General features: G+C 39.2%; 1 protein-coding gene across 4 annotated transcripts in view; it reads left to right on the top strand.

Moving 5' to 3' along the window:
* Positions 1 to 17635: 17635 nt before the first annotated feature.
* The window catches only part of Phf20 (PHD finger protein 20), a 100903-nt gene continuing 98910 nt past the window's right edge, over positions 17636 to 19628 (top strand). For 3 of the 4 annotated variants that reach the window (XM_048811034.1, XM_048811033.1, XM_015481132.2), the window contains exon 1: positions 17639 to 17753. In XM_048811034.1, coding sequence (XP_048666991.1) covers positions 17671 to 17753 — 83 coding nt within the window. In that variant the 5' untranslated portion in view covers positions 17639 to 17670. Of the gene's footprint in view, positions 17754 to 19628 lie in introns of all 4 variants that reach the window. The other variant, XM_048811035.1, reaches the window with a different exon arrangement.

The raw sequence follows: 19628 nt of genomic DNA, 5'->3' as shown, positions 1-19628 counted from the left end.
TTTTTTTTTTTTTTTTTTTTTGTGCATGAAGGCTCTAGAACTAAGTTGTTATTTCAGGAAGTGAACTAGATCCCACACTTAGATCATGTGTTCATTATCTAAGTACTAAATTTATTTTAAAAAATTGGAGGTCTGTCTGAGCAGTATGTAATAAAATATGATATACCTAAAGTGAACAGGTACTTTGTCTCTTTATTTGGCTTTTGATACTTTATTTGTGTACTGCTCTACAGTGCACCCTTAAAGTATTCTATACCAGTGTTTGTCAAACTGGCATGTGCATACAAATCACTTGGGGGTCTTGTTAAAATGCTGATTCTGATTTGGTAGGTCTAGGATGGGATCTGAGTATCTGCATTTCTAATTTACAGGTGTTACTGAATTACACTTGAATAGTAATGTTTTAAACACAAAGTTAAAGGTTTCTTGGTGAAAATAGAAAATAGATGGTGATTAATTGTGTGCTGGGGTATTGTTTTCTTTTTTCCTTTCTCCAGATACACATCCCTTAAAGTTTGAAAAAGGCTGTTCTTCCTTTCTGAGGCCTATTAATTATACTCAACTACATTTTTTTTTTCTTTCCTTTTTTGAGGTGGCATCTGTGATGCCCAACCTGGTCTTGAATTCCTGTGATCCTCCTACCTCAGCTTCATGAGTAGTTACAGGTGCATATCACTGCATCTGGCTAGCACCATGGCTAAAACCTCTTGGTTTCTATAGATATTATCTTGTTAAAATGCATAAATATTTCTTGGTAAAATGTGTATGCAGTTTTTTTTTTTGGGGGGGTGGGTTGGGGGCAGTGCTGTTGATAGTACCCAGGGTCTTGTGCATATGTTTCATCATTGAACTATGTCTGAAGCCCTCATATTCTTGACATAGTAAATACTACATGGCCAGCTTGGCTCTCTGGTTATTCATCTGTCATCTTACCACCAGTAGGTAATCTGAGGTAGTGTATATCCACAGTCACAGGTGTTGGAATTTTCAAGGAGTCCTTCCTAGTTTTCTGGCTTCTAGAAATGGGCCTGGGAAAGATCAGGATAAAGGTAGGCGCCTGCATAACCATTGAGCCACATCCCCAGACCTTTTTAAAGTTTTTTTATATTTAGCTTTTAGCTGTCAGTGGCCCATTTATCTATCTATGTATCTATCTATGTATCTATCTATTTATTTATTTATGTACATGTGTGCTGAGGATCCAACCCAAGGCCTCACACATGTCAGTCAGGTAAGTGCTCTACCACTGAGCCACTATCCCTTTTTTGTATTTTATTAGAGACAGGGTTGCTTAGAGCCTTGGTAAGTTACTGAGGCTGGCTTCGAACTCCTGATCCTCCTGCTTCAGTCTTTTAGCCACTGGGATTACAGGCATGTTTCACTGTGCCTACCTAGGTGCCTGGATTTGGATGGAGACTGCTGGCTTGTCTCTAAGTGGGTGCTCCTTGAGGCAGTGCTGGTGAGATGATAACATTTTTGATGGGGATCATGGCTCCTTCTGTACCCACTTGTCTACATCTATTCTAAGTCTCCATGGGATTTTCCATTCTGAATTTCTTAGATCATCTTGACTGTTACCTGCCTGGCCTTTTTCCAATGTGATCCTATTCCAGGCCTAATCAGGACAAACCTGAATGACAGACTTTTGTGTTCCAGGTCTTCCCTCAATCCCTCCATTCCTCAAATGAATGTCAAATCATCTTCACTAACAGATTTGATCTGGATTTGGCCTTAGGCCCAACTCTTCCACTCATTGTGAGGCTACTTAATGCTACTAGACCTTGTTTTCCCATTTGAAAAAAAAAAAAAAAAGAGGGACTGATTATCTCTAAAGTCTACCCTGTTTTGAGTCTTTGTCAGTACTTTGCTTAGAAACCCACTTGTCTGGGAGCTCATTGAGCAAATCTGATTTCCTTCACATGTATGTGGGGCAATCTGCCAGTCAGTCCCTTGTCCAAGTCACTTCTGCCACTGTGTCTTTTCTAGCTCAGACAGTGAGCTTGTCATCACACCCAACTTCAGCATTCTTTTGACTCATTGTCTTTTGCCAATTTTGTACTGTATTTCATTCAAAACTGCCTAACATTCTCAAAGAAATCTGCCTTGAGTTCTCCATTCAGTGTTATTTACTTCTGCATCAATAAGGCTGAATATTACATAAAGCCATGTTTACTTGTAAGTTTTCTACTTAATGTATATTTTATTTTAATTAATTATTATTTTTTGGGGTAGCAGGGATTGAACCCAGAGGTATTTAACCATTGAGCTACATCTCTAGTCCTTTATTTTATTTTGGTACTGGGGATTTGACCCAGGGGCATTCAACAACACTGAGCCACATCCTTAACCCTTTCCTATTAAAAAAATTTTTTTTAAAAGGTTTTTATGTTTTTAGTTGTTATTGGACCTTTATTTTATTTATTTATATGTGGTGCTGAGAATTGAACCCAGTACTTCACACGTGCTAGGCAAGCACTCTGCCACTGAACCACAACCCCAGCTCATTATTTTGTTAATCTTTTTTTAAAATATCTGTATTTTATTTATTTTTATGTGGTGCTGAGGATCGAACCCAGGGCCTCGCATGTGCTAAGTGAGTGCTCTACCACTGAGCCACAACCCAATAGCCAAAACCCTATCTTGTTAAATTTTGAGATAGGGTTTTGCTAAATTACTTAGGGCCTCTCTAAGTTGTTGAGGCTTGCTTTGAACTGGTGATCCTCTTGCCTCAGCCTCCTGAGTTGCTGGGATTACAGGCATGCACCACTGCTTCTGGCTACAATTTTCTTGATAAGCATTTTTTCAACCAAAGTGTGTGCTTTGCCACTGTCCTTGATTAGATCATAAACTTGGAGAAAGGGGGGCTCTCCTATCTTTCTTAGGAACTAGTCTGTAGGTTTTTAACTAACAGATAACTAGTCAATATTGAAAGTTTAATTTGTAATAATACTTTGACAACTTTGCTAGATCCTGGCCTAGGTCTTCAGCTGTACTTTGCTTTCTTTGGCCAAATAATGGAACTAATAAGCTAACAGAAATCCCATAAAATTTTAGGGGCCTGATATGAGTCACTAAGTATAAATGGTGGGTGTATAAAAGGGAGGTGGAATTTGAATCAGTGAACTCTGAAGAAGGAGGACCTGAGGAAGGATTTAAAATGATTCCATCCTGGAATGAAACCCATTATCAGGAAATGAAACCCTTATCAGGAAAATAGTCCTAGGGGTTTAAAGGCTGACTCCCAAGCATTTTAGGTTAGTGTACAGTATTTAGACTCTTTCCTACTGGGGATCTGATATTCAAAAGGCTCTTTTTCACATGGAAAAGGTCCATGACTACATGAATTGAAATGCCTTCCTTGCTTCTACTGGTGCATAGGTGTTGAGATTTCTAGGTTGTGGAAACTTGACCAGGAAATGTGGGCATTTTACAATAATGATAACTGTAGCTAGCATTTTTGGAGCATTCGTATGGATTTCATTGAATACTTAAAACTGATCTATTATCCTCCTAACAGGAGGAAACATGACTAAGTAACTTGTCCAGGGTCTTTTAGCTGATATGCAGAGCCCAGTATCTTCACCTCTAATCCAGGTGCACTCATATCCTCTTCTCTGCAGTTGCCATACTCCTTTTAGACATTTGAATAAGTCACTTTAATTACAGAATCAAGGGCTGGGGATGTGGCGCAAGCGGTAGGGCTCTCGCCTGGCATGCGTGCGGCGTCGGGTTCGATCCTCAGCACCACATACAAACAATGATGTTGTGCCCTCTGAAAACTAAAAAAAAATAAATATTAAAAAAATTCTCTCTCTCTCTCTCTAAAAAAAAAAAAAAAAAAATTACAGAATCAAACTAGCACTTAGAATCTCAACCATGCAAATATCCCTTAATTGTAGCATGCCTATAATCCCAGTGACTCAGGAGGCTGAGGCAAGAGCATTTCAAGTTCGAGGCCAGTATCAATAATTTATGAGCCCCTTAGAAACTTAACAAGACTCTGTTGTAAACTAAAAAAAAAACAAAGGGCCAGGGAGCTAGTTCAGTGATAAAGTGCCCCTGGGTTCAATCCCCAGTACCAAAAGAAAAAGAAATTCCTTGATTGTAGAAGTCCAATCCTCTCAACTCAGGCTGCCTTGTGTGTGTGTGTGTGTGTGTGTGTGTTTCCTTGTGGTTCTGGGGATTGAACCCATATGGCTTTGCCTTGTGAGGCAAACCCTTTGCCTCTGAGCTTTAGCTCAGCCTTTAATTTTTTTTTTTTTTAATTGTGATAAAACACACACACACACACAATTTACCGTCTTAACCTTTTGGGGTCTTTCTTTCTTTCTTTTGATGTTGGGCATTGAAACAAGGATCTCGTGCATGCTGAGCAAGCACTCTACCTCTGAGATATATCTCCAGTGCTTTTTCTTTTTTGATACTGGAAATTGAACACTGGTGCTCTACCACTGAGCTATATTCTCAGCCTGTTTTTTTTTTTTTTTTAAAGTTGTCAATGGACCTTTATTTTATTTATTGATATGTGGTGCTGAGACTTGAACCCAGTGTCTCATACATGCTAGACAAGCACTCTGCCACTGAACTACCCACCCCCCACCCCCGTTTTATTTTTAATGATGAGGTAGGAACTTGCTCAGTTGCTGAGGCTGGCCTTGAACTTGGGATCCTCCTTCCCCAACCTTTCGAATAGCTGGGACTACAGATATACCCTGCTGTGCCTGCTCATAGCCATTTTAAAATATACAGCTCAATGGTATTAAGTACGCTCATAGTGTTATGATTGTTAACATCCATCTCCATAATTCTTCATCTTGTCAAGTTGAAATTCTTTTTTTTTTTTTTTTTAAGAGAGAGGAGAGGGAGGGAGGGAGGGAGAGAGAGAGAGAGAGAGAGAATTTATTTTTAATATTTATTATTTAGTTCTTGGCGGACACAACATCTTTGTTTTGTATGTGGTGCTGAGGATCGAACCCGGGCTTCCCGTATGCCAGGCGAGCGCGCTACCGCTTGAACCATATCCCCAGCCCCAAGTTGAAATTCTATACCCATTAAATAATAACTCCTTTATTTCCCCCTCCTCTCAGCTTCTGGCACTCACCATTTTACTTTCTGCTGTTACAATTTTAACTAATTTCTTCCTCATGGGCACAAACACATTGGGCTGTCTCTTAGTCCCACGGAGTGATAAATGCTGTCCAGAGTGCTTTGATGAGTAGGAAATTGGTTATGCCTGACCTATGTGAGAAATAGACATCTGCATCCAGAACAGCAAGGTAGTAGAAGAGGCTGCCTTTCAGGTTCAGGCTTCATGGTTCATGGTGATAAGGACCCAGTATTTGAAGGCAGTATTTCTGAGTTTGAGTTCTAACATCTGCCATTCTCCTGGGACCACATGTGTCTAAGGCATGTGACTTAAACCTCTGGGGACTCATTATAGTATGGACATTGGAAGTTGACTTTTCTATCACAACAAATCACTTACCTGGACCTGTTTCTTTACTTAAGTATTTTTATAACTGCCTCATCAATCAGTAAATGTTACCCTTTTTCTCCAGTACCTAATCTGAAAAAATAGGAACAAGAAAACCTGGTTTGAGGGTTATCTATGCTTGGCGGTCTATAAGTTAAGTGTGTATTAACTGTTATCACTTCTGCTTTATTCCTTTTATAAAATGTTTGTAAAATCTTCTCAGGGGTATTTAGTCTGTATTTCTTTTTAAAAAATTTTCCTTGGTGTTCTGGGGATCACATTCAGGGCTTCATATTTGCTAAGCAAGGATTCTACCACTGAACTATACCCCTATCTACTACAAAAATTTTGACTTTGTTTTGGTGCTGGAGTTGAACCCAGGGCTTTCACACATGCTTAGCATGAAGTCTACTACTGTCCAGGCCCCATTCATAACTCTTATTAGTAGTATCTGTAGATTTAATTTATTTCATTTTCACACACAAAAACTTAACACTATTTCCTTAATATCATTAGTGGTCAAATGTCCTAAAGTCCCCCCACCCCTCACCATCAAATTTGAGATGGGGTTTCATCACTGTATTGTCTAGGTTAACTTGGAATTCCTGGACTCCTATGATACTCCTGCCTCAGCCTCTCAAGTAACTAGGACAACAGGTGTGAGCTATTATATGTAGTGTTGAAGGCATTGATCCCCTCCCCCCATTCCTGGTACTAGCTTTGCTGAGACTAGCTTTGTACTCATGATCCTCCTGTCTCATCCTCCCGAGCTGCTGGGATTACAGGCATGTGCCACCGTGCCTGGCTTCTCTGTCCTTTTTATTTTTTATTTTAAGACAGTTTTTTACTAAGTTGCTCAGGGCCTCGGTAAATTGTTGAGGCTGGCCTCAAACATGTCATCCTCCTGCCTTAGCCTCCTGAGTTGCTGGGATTATAGGCGTGTGCTATTGCACCTGGCAAAGGCCTCATTTTTAAAAGACATGTAAGTGTGGGTTTTGGAGAAAGTCTTGCTTCTCAAATCCCAGATCGTCTACCTAGGAAGGTGACCATGGGCAATTTATCTGTTCTGAGTCTTCTTTTCTTCCCTTCTGGGTTAGGACATACTATTGCCCTCTTTTCTGATTGTTGGGGCAATGAAGTATTTGTCAAGAATTTTGCACATGGTAAAGACTAAGTGCTAACCATTTTCTGGTAATGATAATGGCCAGGAGTAAAAGATAGTCTTTAAAGAATAAGGAAATTAATTAGTTGTCTTTTAAATAACTTATATGTTTTTAGAACCTCATAATCAGTAAAGGGGCTATAAATTCAGCAAAATGTGTTTGGAGATCCCATCTAGCAATGACTCTATCCATTAAGAAATCCTGTATGAACAGGTGTGTTTAAGACTTCCCGCAGAAGGAACCCCCACAAACTCCAGAGCTTCGGACTGTATTCAATAGACTGTAGATATAGACTGAAGCGTCCAGTGACTGAGAAAACATACAGCTTTTTGTCAGGACATTGGGATGGAATTGTGGTCAATCTTCAAATTCCAAATTCTCTGTGCTTTGCCTTCCTCCCTATGCCCCCTAGGAGTAATAACAGTTCCTACATTTATCCATGGGCAGCACTTTTCAAAAAGCTTCCACATGCTTAGCTCCTTTAATCCCTACAAAGGATGTTACTGACCTCTTTCTTGTTTTTTATTCCCATTTTGCTAGTGAGAAAGCTTACATTATCTAATCTAACAAGCAGCTGACCACCATGTAAGGACACTACTTGTTAGATCTGGAGAGCCCTTGAAGAGGTCATCCTGTAGGACAGCTCAGATCACTCAGGCCATTTTAGTATGGAGTAATGAATGCCGTCACCCAGCAGCCAGGTCATACTGCCATGGGAGAATATAGGAGTGGGTAGCTGACCACGCAGGGAGGCACTGATGGCTGTGCCCAGTCCTGAAGCACTAGGCAGAGAAAGGAGCTGATTTATGTCAGGTCCTGGGGGTTGGAACTTCAGGGTGTCTGGGTGTGGCAGGAGTGGGTGCTGAAAGAACAATAATAAGCTTGAGAGCATATTGTATGCTCTGGGATAAATAACTTTTAAACTTTACAACTTTGTGTGAAGATATGTTAATGGGTCCCTGTACTGTTCCCGTTTAACAGATGAGGATTCTGAAGCTGAGAGAAAATGACTTGTGCAAAGTTAACTGGAAAATGGCGGAGTTGGGATCCCAATCTGGACATTTTCACTTCAGAGTTCTGGCTCATAACCTGTATGTGCCACTGTCCCTCTGCTAAGCTTGCCTGCTTACCTCTTTTTAATCTCCCATCTTTTTAAATCCGTATTTGGTTTGGTTGTAACAGCTAACTTACTGATGGCCTTAATGCTGCATTGAGTATCTTAAAGTTTTAAAAGAGTGTTGTCAGAACATGCCTGTAATCGCAGCAACTCGGGAGGCTGAGGCAGGAGGATCACAAATTCGAGGCCAAGCCTCAGCAATTTAACAAGACCCTAAAGCAACTTAGTGAGACCCTGTCTCAAAATAATTTAAAAAATAAATAAATAAATAAAAACAACTGGGTATGTAGCTCAGTGGTAAAGTGCCACCCTGAGTTTTATCATCAATTTCCCAACAAGCAAACCACCACAATAAAACACTACAGTGTTCTCTGTGATCAGATTTACATTTTAGAAATATCCCTGTAGTGAGATAAGGGTTAGGGTTAGGGTTAGGGTAGAGTGCTTGCCTAGCATGCATGAGGCCCTGGATTTGATCCCTAGCACCCCCCACTCCCCAGGGAAAAAAAAATATTCCTGTGTCAAGCTGAGCATTGTGTTGCATGCCTATAATTCCAGCTACTTGGGAAGCTGAAACAGGAGGATTACAAGTTTGAGGCCAACCTCAGCATTTTAGTGAGAATTTGTCTCAAAATAGAAAATAAAAGGACTGAGACTGTAGGTCAGTGGAAGAATACCCATGAGTTCAATTTCCATCACCATTGGAAAAAAAAGGAAATATCCCTGTTATAGTTGTGTAGAAGATTAGCCCCAATATAAGTGTAGTTAACTGGAGTTAGAAAATCTGGGTTAAATTCCTTGTCCTACTGATGGCTAACTTTGCTATTTGGGCAACTTACTTTCTAAACCTCAGTTTTCTCATCTACAAAATGGTAATAACAGTCTTCATTACATAATATGAGACAATAAATGAGATGTTTACAACAAGGCACTTAGTATCTTTCATAAAATAGGCACTCAGAAGATGTTGACTCTTAAAGATAGTATTGGTTTAGGGTCTGGAGAAGGTGTGGCTGGAAGTTTGGAGCTCAGTTGAGAGCTGCCCTAGTAATTGGACTTAGAACCAGTGAGGCCCCAACTTGGCCACAACTAGGTAATGGGAGAAGAAACCTAGACTTGAGTACTACAAAATGGTGACTGAGAGTAAGAGGTGAGGGAGGGAGAAGGAGGTAAGGGCAGTGCTGGTGTTTCTAGCTTGGCACATGACCAGTGTTGGGCTTTAAACTGAAAAAACGAGAAGGAACTTGAAAGTACTCAGTGAGATTGAGTAATGTACCAAAGGTCATATAGCAGAAATATTCTAGAGCCAAGCCTGGACACCATGTTCCTTTTACTGCTTCTGGAAAGATCCATTGATTTTAACCATCTTATTGTCTGTAGCTTATTAGAAGTAAACTCAACCTGAATTTGCTATCTGTCTGAATTAAAAAAAAAAATTAAAAATGTTTCTTAGTTGTAGATGGACACAATACCTTTTTTTTATTAATTAATTAATTAATTATTTTTTTAAGAGAAAGAGAATTTTAATATTTATTTTTTAGTTTTCGGCAGACACAACATCTTTGTTTTTGTATTTGGTGCTGAGGATCGAACCCGGGCCGCACGCATGCCAGGCGAGCGTGCTACCACTTGAGCCACATCCCCAGCCCCTGTTTTATTTATTTTTATGTGATACTGAGGATCGAACTCAGTGCCTCACACATGCTAGGCAAGTGCTCCACCACTGAGCTACAACCCTAGCCCCTGTCTGAATTTTGATTGTGGAGGGAATAGCTTGGCTCTTGGAGAAAGCATTTCAGGTGTGGGAAGAGGGTCAGGGGAAACAAAAACAAAAATGAAAAAAATATATAGAAAAAAAGGGTCAGGGAATTTTAAGGCCTATTTCTTCCCTCTGTCTACCCTCATCTACTCTCTCAAATAAAATGGACTAATTTACATCTTTTGATGTGAGCTGGGACAACTTGAACCAACTTGTCACTTCCCTAGGACTAAAGATCTGCTATTTTTGTTTGTTACTTTATTGGATGCTATTTGTTACTATTTCATAATAGTATTGACTGTAATCCTTTGTGTCTGATGTCCTTTTTGCTAGTTTACCACTGCTGCTGTCACTGAAACAAATTATTTAGTGTGTTCTGTGCTTAAGTACTCAACATCCATTAATTCACTTCCTCTTCACAACCTTAGGAGGTAAAAAGGTATACATTTTTTTTTTGGGGGGGGGGGTAGGTACCAGGGATTGAATTCAGGGGCACTAAACCACTGAGCCACATCCCCAGCCCTATTTTGTATTTTATTTAGAGACAGGGTCTCTCTGAGTTGTTTAGTGCTTTGCATTTGCTGAGGCTGGCTTTGAACTCGTGATCTTCCTGCCTCAGCCTCCCAAGCCGCTGGGATTATAGGAGTGCACCACCACACCTGGCTAGACTGCTAGATTTTTTTTTTTTTTTGGTGCTACTGGGATTGAACCAAGGGCATTCTATCACTGAGCTGTATCCCCAACTCTTTTTATTTTGTATTTTGAGACAGGGTCTTGCTAAGTGGCTGACGTTGACCTCAGACTTGTGGTTTGTGAACCTCTTGCTTCAGCATCCTGAGTCCCTGGCATTATAGGCATGCACCACTGTACCTGCTGTACTAGCCATTTTAATAGGAATATTATAAAGAAAAGAAATAGTTTAAAAAGATAGCTCATAAACAATCTTGCGGTAGTAGCTGAGAATCTGAATTTGAGTCATTGACTGTGTTGGCTCAGCCCTTTATCCTCCTGGGATTACAGTTGTGTGCCACAGTTCCTGGCTTTTCCTTTTTTTATTTTTTTCTTGTAGTTGTAGATGGACAGATTACCTTTATTTTACTAGTTTGTTTATTTATTTATTTATTTTTGTGGTGCTGGGGATTAAACCCAGGGCCTTGTGCATGTGAAGCAAGCACTCTACCAACTGAGCTATGTCCCCAGCCCTTGTTTATTTTTTTTTGATGTGGTGCTAAGGATCGAACCCAGTGCCTCACACATGCTAGGCAATGCTCTGTCACTGAGGTACAGCCCCAGTCCTGGCTTTTCCTTTTTTGACATCAAACAAGGTCTCACTATATTGTTCAGGCTGGCCTTTAACTCCTGGGCTCAAACTAATCCCTTTCCTCAGCCTTCCTAGTGGCTGGAATTACAGGCACATTCCAGTTAGTAGTATTCTTTATTTTATTTATTTTTAGGCATCTGCCCAGTTTACAGTATAGTCCTACTGTATTGAGTATTATTTGAATATTTTCTTATTCTTAAACATATGAAGTATATCTAGTTTTTTCTAGAATTGCATGTAGAGAGCTCTGGATTTCTTTTCATTTTCACAAATGATCTATTTTTATCCTGGTTGTGTTCTTCAGATTGAAATGATTGAGTCCAAGATTATAAGCAGTTTTACAGCATTCTTGTCGCTTCCAGGCTGAAGTCTAAAAAGATGGCTGTCGTCAGATCCCTGGCAGTGTTCCAGTTTCTCCACAGCTGGGACAATGTTAGCTTTTGTCCTTTATGAAAAATTAAATATTTCTGCTTCTTATACATTGATATAATTCTGACACATTGAAAAAACACCTACTTGCTTTGTCTTCCTGCATTTCAATTCTGTTTATATCTAAAAGCATGATTATAAGCATGGTATTAGGGGAGAGAGGAAATGGTTTGTCTATTTCTGGGGAAAATCTCGATTTTTTTTCTTTTATTTAAAAATAAATAAATTAAAAAATTAATTGTTTTGATACTGGGGATTGGATCCAGGGCCTTTCGCTTGAGTGCTCTGCCACTGAGTTATCCCCTTAGTCCTTTTTCTTTGGTTCTGGGGATTGAACCCAGAGCGCTTTACCACTGAGCTACACCCCCAGCCCTTTTTTATTTTTTATTTTCACACAAGATTTCAGTAAATTGCTTAAGGGCTTCACTAAATTTCTGAGACTGCCCTTGAATTTAGGATCTTTCTCCCTCAGCTTCCTGTGTTGTCAGGATTACAGTTGTGCACCACCATGCCTGGATTTTTTCATTTTATTGACATGGCTCTCACTATGTTGTCCAGGCTGTCCTCAAACTGGTAATACTCCTACCTTAGCCCCCCAGTAGCTGGGATTACAGGCCTGGGTCATTGTGCCTTCCTAATTTTTAATGTTTATTTTTTGGTTGTAGTTGGACATAATACCCTTATTTTACTTATTTATTTATTTATGTGGTGTTGAGGATTGAACCCAGGGCCTTGCACTTGCTAGGCAAGCGCTTTATAGCTGAGCCACAACCCCAGCCCCCATAATCCTGCTGTTTTTGATAAGAGGGATTTCTCTTGCCTTGGAGGACCTTGAAAACTGTTAGCCTTTGAGTATCTTAATTTCTTCTCTGAACTTCAGTTTTCATTTCTGTACCATTGAAATGTTAATTATTTTATCTAGTGATTGAGAAATTCCAGTAAAATAGTATTAAAATGAAATCTGCATTTAAAAATCTGGGTATATAAGTGGCATGTGGTGGTGAATCTCTGTAATCTATCAGTTTGGGAGGCTGAGGCAGAAGGATTGCAAATTTGAGTTCTGCCTGGGCAATTATCTAGCTTCTGTCTCAAAATTTAAAAAAGGGCTGGGGATGTGTCTCAGTGGCGTTACCACCCTTGTCTTCAGTCTCTAGTAGTGAAGAAAAAAATTAAAAATTTGCATATTTAAATAACGTTTTTTAAAATTGTGAAGAAATATAAACATGTAATCCAAAATTAAAATCTTACTACCTGGACTATGTTGTAGCTCAGTGATAGAGTAATTTTTAGCTTGTATGAAACCCGGGGCTTCACATATGCTACTTAACTACTGAGAATCCCTGCTAACAAGTAAAATACAATAAAATGAAAGTACATTCATAAGGTTAGAAATTTTTTTTAAAAATATTTTTTTAGTTGTAGTTGGACACAATATCTTTATTTTATTTATTGTTAGTGGTGCTGAGGATCAAACCCAGCGCCTCGCACGTGCTAGGCGAGTGCTCTACCGCTGAGCCACAACCCTAGCTAGCCCCAGGTTAGAAATTTTTTAACAATATGGAAAAGTAAAAAATGCAAAGTTAAATTTTCATGTTTTGTTCCTGTCTGTTTATTTATTTATTTTTTTGTGGTCCTGGGAATTGAACCCAAGGCCCCATACATGTTAGGCAATCTCTACCACTGAGCTACAACCCCAGCCTTCACAGAACTACTTAAAAAGTTTCTCAGTTTCTTCTAGGAAGTAATTTTGTGCACATGCTGGACTAGATTAATGTCTCTGTTTATGTCTATATTTGATTATTTATATTAATGGGATAGCTAGTCACAAGTATATGCCTTTTAGCTTTGTCCTTCTACTGGACAACAGTTATTGCAGATATCTTCATCTAAGCATTTACAGATTGCCACTATTGCTTTTATAAGCTGTACAATGTTCTGTTGTGTAGATGAACCACAATTCCTTTAATGAGGCCCACTTAAAATTTTTTTTTATTAGTTGTAGATAGACACACAATATATTTATTTGTATGTGGTGCTGAGACTCGAACCCAGTGCTTCACACATGTGAGGCAAGCACTTTACCACTGAGCTACAGCCCGAGCCCTAAGGAGGCCCCTTTTGATAAACATTTTGGATGCAGCATTGCAAAGCTCTTTTTATTAGTCATCTTTACAAATAATGTGGCCGACTTTGAGGGAGTATATCTAAGATAAGTTAATAGTGTGAGGTTGTTGGGTCAAAGAGTATTGGCATTTTTGTAGGTAGTGCCAAGTTGCCTGTAGAAAAGCTTTTCCAGTTTATGCTTTTTGGTGGAAGTATATATAAGCATATTCTTTTCTCCTTAGCCCTGTTAACAATACTTTTACATCTTAGGCAATCTGAGAATGGAAAAAATGTTGTTTTGATTTGCGTTTCCTTTAATTTAGGGTGGGTTATATGGGTATAACATCACATGTTTATCAGACCTTTGTATCTCCCCTCCTCCCCATAATAATCAGTTATTAAACTTTGTCCTTTTTTTTGGGGGGGGGTTGGGTACTGGGTATTGAACTCAGGGGCACTCTACCACTGAGTCGCATCCCCAGCCCTATTTTGTATTTAAAAGACAGGGTCTCACTGAGTTGCTTAGTGTCTCACAGTTGCTGAGGCTGGATTTAAACTGGTGATCCTTCTGCCTCAATCTCCTGAGCTGCTGGAATTAGAGACTTTGGGGTGCGCCACCATGCCTTCTCTAACTTTGTCCATTTTTAAGTGAAATGACTTTTTTGTCTTCCTTCTGTTTGCATTCTTTGTTAAAAAGGGAAGTTAGCTTTTTGTCTTATTTTCTTCTAGTTTATAGTTTGTGAAATGCCTTTTGAACTGTGCTATGCAACGTACATTTAATGCTTTCATTACCATTGATGCTGGGGGCATTGACTGAATATGTATTTAATGAAATAAACTAGGCTCTCTGTCTCTTGTGGAGCCTAGGGCTCTTCATTTAGGAAAATTTGAACGTAAAGGAGTAATTTGAAGTCCTGCCAAAGTCTTTAAAGTGGAATCCTGTGTGGATACAGATTGCATCAGACTTTTTTCTCTTATGAAATTTCCCTCGTGTCCATATTGAACATGGTTTTAGGAATGAAAACCTAAGGCCTGAAGGACGCATAAGTTAAAATGATTTATATTTACAACTAAGTGCAAAAGGTAAAAATATACTTCTTAGACATTTTTTTTTTTTTTTTTTTAATTCAGCTTCTATTTTGTTGTGGTGCACCGGGGATTGAACCCAGGGCCTTGGGCATTATAGGCAAGTGATTTATCACTGAGTTGCATCCTTGGTCCCCCAACCCCCCATTTTTGTAAATTAAAAAAAAAATTTTTTTTCTTTATGTATTACAAATTGAAGTTGGGCTCTTTACCATTGAGCTACATCCCCAGCATCCTCTCCCCTTTATTTTTATAAATATCAGGGATTGAACTCAGGAGCACTTAACCACTGAGCCACACCCCTAGCCCTTTTTATTTTTTTTATTTTGCTTAGTTGTTTAGGGCCTTGCTAAATTGCTGATGCTGGGTTGGATCCCGCAGTCCTCCTGCCTCAGCCTCCAAAACTGCTGGGATTACAGGTGTGGACCACCCTGTCCATCCCAGATTTTTTAAAAATTCTAATCTTTAATTTTTAATTTTTTAAATTCTAATCTTTAATTTTTTTTTCAAACCTCTGGGGTGCTTTACCAATGAGCTATATCCCTAGTTCTTTTTATTTGTTTGTTTATTTATTTATTTTTTGGTACTGGGAAATTGAATTCAGGGGGGGACACTCGACTACTGAGCTACATCCCTAGCCCAGTTTGGGTCTCACTGATTTATTAAGCTCCTCGCTAAATTACTGAGGCTGGCTTTGAACTCTGGATCCTTCTGCCTCTTGCCCCAAGCCATTGGGATTACAGGCATGAACCACCAGTTTATTTTTTATTTTGAAACAGTGTTTCTCACTAAATTGCTAGTTTGACTTTAAGATCCTCCTTCTCAGCCTCCTAAATTCCTGGGATCATAAGTGTGGGCTTGGCTTTTTTTTTAAAAATAGCATCTCTAAATTGCCCAGGCTGGCCTCAGATTTGAGATCCTCAGCATTCCCGATAGCTATGATTACAGTCCTGTTTACAGCACCCAGTTTTACAATTTTTTTTTTTTTTTTTGCTGGGGATCAATCCCATGGCCTCATGCATGCTAGGCAAATGCTTTATCACTGAGCTACATCCCTAATGTGGGATTTAAAAAGAAATTGCTGGTGGTGCATGCCTGGGCAATTTAGGAGACTGAGGCAGGAGGAGCTCAAATTCAAAGCCAGTCTCAGCAATTTAGCAAGGCTTTAAGTAATTTAGCAAAACCCTGTCCCTGACTTCAATCCCTGGTATCTCCCCACCCACCAAAACAAAACAAAACAAAACAAAACAAACAGAAAATTCTACCACCATACAGAGGTGGAGGGAAGATTGATGATGGGATGAGAAAATCAGATTAGTTTCATCTTGTTTTGTTTGATACCAGAGTGAAACTTGAAACAGATGGGTCAGAGTTACAGTGAAGAACTTTTTGACAATTCAACCTCAAGAGTAACTTTTTTTTTTTAACCCATTGGGAATAATTTGCTTATCTTCATTCATTTACTGCCTTTTCCCCTCATGCCTATTATTTTTAATTTTTTTTTTTTTTTTTTTGGTACTAGAGATTGAACTCAGGGGTGCTTTATAACTAAGCTACTTCCCCAGCCCTTTTTACTTTTTGAGACCGGGTCTCCTTAAGTTGCTCAGCTGCCTCAGCCTCAGTGGCTAGGACGACTGGGCCCTCATGCCTGAATTTTAAAGGAAGGTCCCCAACGGGAGATTGTGTGGTAAACAGAATTAATTCAGAAATCAGGCATATCTGGACTTTTATTCTAGGGCCTGTCACTTAGCCCCTGAGCTTCAGCCAAGTTATTTTAAATCTAATATCCTCATTTATGACAATAGTTGTAAATGGCTACTTACTTTATCAGCATTGTGCTCTTTAAATGGATTGACTCTCTTAAGCCCCACACCCACTGCTTGAAGAGGGGTAGTATTATGATCACCTTCACCATTTTACAGAGAAGAAACAAATTCATAGAGGTTAAGTAATTTATACAAATTCATGCAGCTAAAATGGGGTGGAGCTGTGAATTCAAGGCCAGGCATTTGACCCCCATTACATTAAATTACATTACCTCTGATGGGGGCTGGGCCTTGCAGCTCACTGAGCATTCCGTTCCACTCTGCCTTTCTTGTTAGGCATCACTTTTTTATATGATCTGTGAGGGCAGGCTGTTAATCAGAATATCACTTGGTATGCCTGAAGTCAGAGATAAAAGGTAGATGTTTTGATGTGGCATTTCAGGGAAACTCAAATGAAGACTACCCTACTGATTGGATTATACTTACATGTCCAGTTTTGATCATTTTCTGGATGGTGTTAAGGAAAGTCAGTCAAACCTCTGACTCTCCCTTTCTCAGGGTCTATATATGTTTGAAACCCTGATGCTCACATAGCTTCAGTTTATTATGTTTCAATATCCTTAATTAAACTGTTAACCATTCCTACTTCTGTTTGAGTTGTGTTTGTATTTCCCAGATTCAGCCCGCTGGAATGGGTTGTTTAATAGCTACTTCAACATGTTTTTTTTTTTTTTTTTGGTATGTGTTTGATACTAGGAATTGAACCTACAGGCACTTTGAGATTGAGCTACATCCCCAGCTCTTTTCATTACTTTGAGACAGGAACTTGGATTCTTCTGCCTCAGCCTCCCAATTAGTGGGGGCTGTAGACATGTGCCACCATGCCCAGCTCTTGTCTCAGTGTCAGGAGAGGTTGATGTCCTTTGTAACTCTTAAATTTCATGGCAATTACAGCTTACCATTATTTTTGTTTACTGTCAATTTTTGTTTTCCCCCATTAAACTGAAGGATTCTTGAGGGCAGGAAGTGTATGTTTCTTGGTCTTGACTATTTCCCTAAATAATCACTGAGCAAATGTTTGTTGGCTGTGCCAGCAATTGATTGACTTTAATCATGATAACATTATTTTGTGACATTCTGAGGGGTGCTCCTTGTAGGCAAGACCTTGATAAGCAGTGCTGAGGGAAGGTTTCCTAATTCCTCAGTGCCAGAGACCATGTGATGGGCATGGTGGAGGAGGAGGAATCAGTGGAGGGACACCTGTGTTGAAAGGAGGGCAGGCATGATAAAGGGCACTGTCAGGGTTTCATGGATCTTTGTGTTTTGAATAATGCCTGTTTGTTTTTTTATGTGTAGTGAGTGGTGCTACACTCTGGGCAGACTTTGCCTAAGTTTCATAAATATTTAATTGGCTTTTTCAGGAGAATAAAGGCAGCCCTGTTGATGACTGAAAATGACAAAGCATCCACCTAACAGACGAGGAATCAGCTTTGAAGTGGGAGCCCAGTTGGAAGCCCGGGACCGTTTAAAAAACTGGTACTTTTACCTTTTTTTGGTTGTTAATTGTTAATTAAACCCTTAAGTAAAGGCTTTTTGCCAGCACTGATAGAGAGTGGTAGCCTAGGCTTTTATGTGGTATTTTCATTCTCCTTAACTCTTGGAAGATGGAAGGAGACTTGTATAGAAGGTGAGAATGTCCTTTCTCTTTGTTGTAGTGATTCCTGTGTCAGGGGGGCCATCTTGTGTCACCTTGGTCATATTGGTTCCCCTTTTTGACTGTCTATCTGAAGGAGTTAGGGAAAATGAAGCATGAGTGGCTGCTTGGAAGAGAATAGTTAATAGTGGCAACTCTCTTGTTCTTGGCTGCCTGTCTGGAAGAAGAGAGAAAGATTAGGGACACAAGTGAAGAAAAGCATTTAAATCTGTGTTGTGTGCAGCCCCTCCTGGTTTCTGGGTGTGATGTGACATGGCTGAAATACTGTCACACAGGAGCTCTGTTAGGGTGATTCAGTTCAGAAGCTGAGGAGTTGCCATCCTAACTGTGTTATTGACTTTTGACCACCGGCTGCTATTTACGTTGTACACTGGTGTCATCTGTAAATGTAGGTACTGATAATATTGGCCTCATGGGACTATTATGAGAATCAAATAATAGAATAAATGGGAAAAGGTCTTAAAAATTAAAGTGATTGTTGTGGTTAAGGATATCCTAGAATTTGGTTATTTGTTAGTGCTCAAGGTATGGTTAGAGGTTTCAGATGCAAACCTTTTGAGTTTGTACAAGATAAAGCTTAGCTCTTCTGGGGGAGTTAACTTAAACTAGACAGATGAACCAGTTCCTACCTTCTGTCTAGAAAGAGAGGCAGGGAAGTGGCCTGTGCAGAAAACTGTTTCTGCTATTGAAATTAGAGGCACTGAATACTTGGTTATCTTTAGGCTGCTTGCATTATCTATGATTATTTCCTTTTATGGATTTCAGTTTTTTTTTTTTTTTCTTTTTTTTTTGGTACTAGGGACAGGGTCTCGCTAAGTTGCTTAGGGCCTCGGTAAATTGCTGAGGCTCATTTTGAACTTGCAATCCTCCTACCTCAGCTTCCTGAGTTGCTGAAATTACAGGCATGCACCATCACAGCCAGCTTGGGTTTTAGTAGTTTTTTAAATGCAGCTTTTGGTGGTAGAGAATCAAGAGAAGAAAAAAAAGTCTTATTTGGGAAAAATAAAAATACAGAAAAAATAAAGTACAGCTAATCACAAAATAACCTGTATTTTTTACTCAGACTAAATAAATTTTGGACTGGGAATGGAGCTTAGAGATAGAGCACTTGCCTAGCATTTTCGAGGCCCTGAAATTTTCAATTTTTCAAATTTCAAAAATTCAATCCCCAGTATCTTAAAACAAATCTAAAAAAGCAATAAATGTGAATATTTTTGTTTAATTGGATTTCAAAGCATTTCTGATATCATGGAAAAACATTTTTGTATCTTTCCCAATTTCCATCCTTTGTTCCCAGAGGCAACGGTCATTCTGAAGTTTCTGTTCTAAATTTTTACCATTTTACTATATATGCATCCAAGGGCAAGAGTGCTTACATAGCATGGGTACTGCAAAGAAAAAGCTAGAGCTGTAACGGTATCCACTGATAATGTAATCATTTTGAGTTTTAAAAAAAATTAGACTTTTTGTTTCTTTTCTGTAGTGTTAACTTTTTTAGGGTATTGGGATTGAACCCAGTGGTGCTCTATTACCAAGTTATATCACCAGCCTTTTTTAGTTTTTTTTAAATTTTGAGACAGGGTCTTGCTAAATTGCTTTGGTTGCCCTGGAATTTTTGTTCCTCCTGCCTCAGTCTCCTAAGTAACTGGGATTAGAGGCATTGTAATCCTGATTTGCAGCCATTACTTTTTTCCCTA

Source organism: Marmota marmota, unplaced genomic scaffold, assembly GCF_001458135.2.
Source record: "Marmota marmota marmota unplaced genomic scaffold, marMar, whole genome shotgun sequence".
In the NCBI taxonomy this organism is placed as follows: Eukaryota; Metazoa; Chordata; class Mammalia; order Rodentia; family Sciuridae; genus Marmota; species Marmota marmota.
Note: the sequence above shows the minus strand (reverse complement) of the source record. Positions and strands in the feature narration are given on the sequence as shown.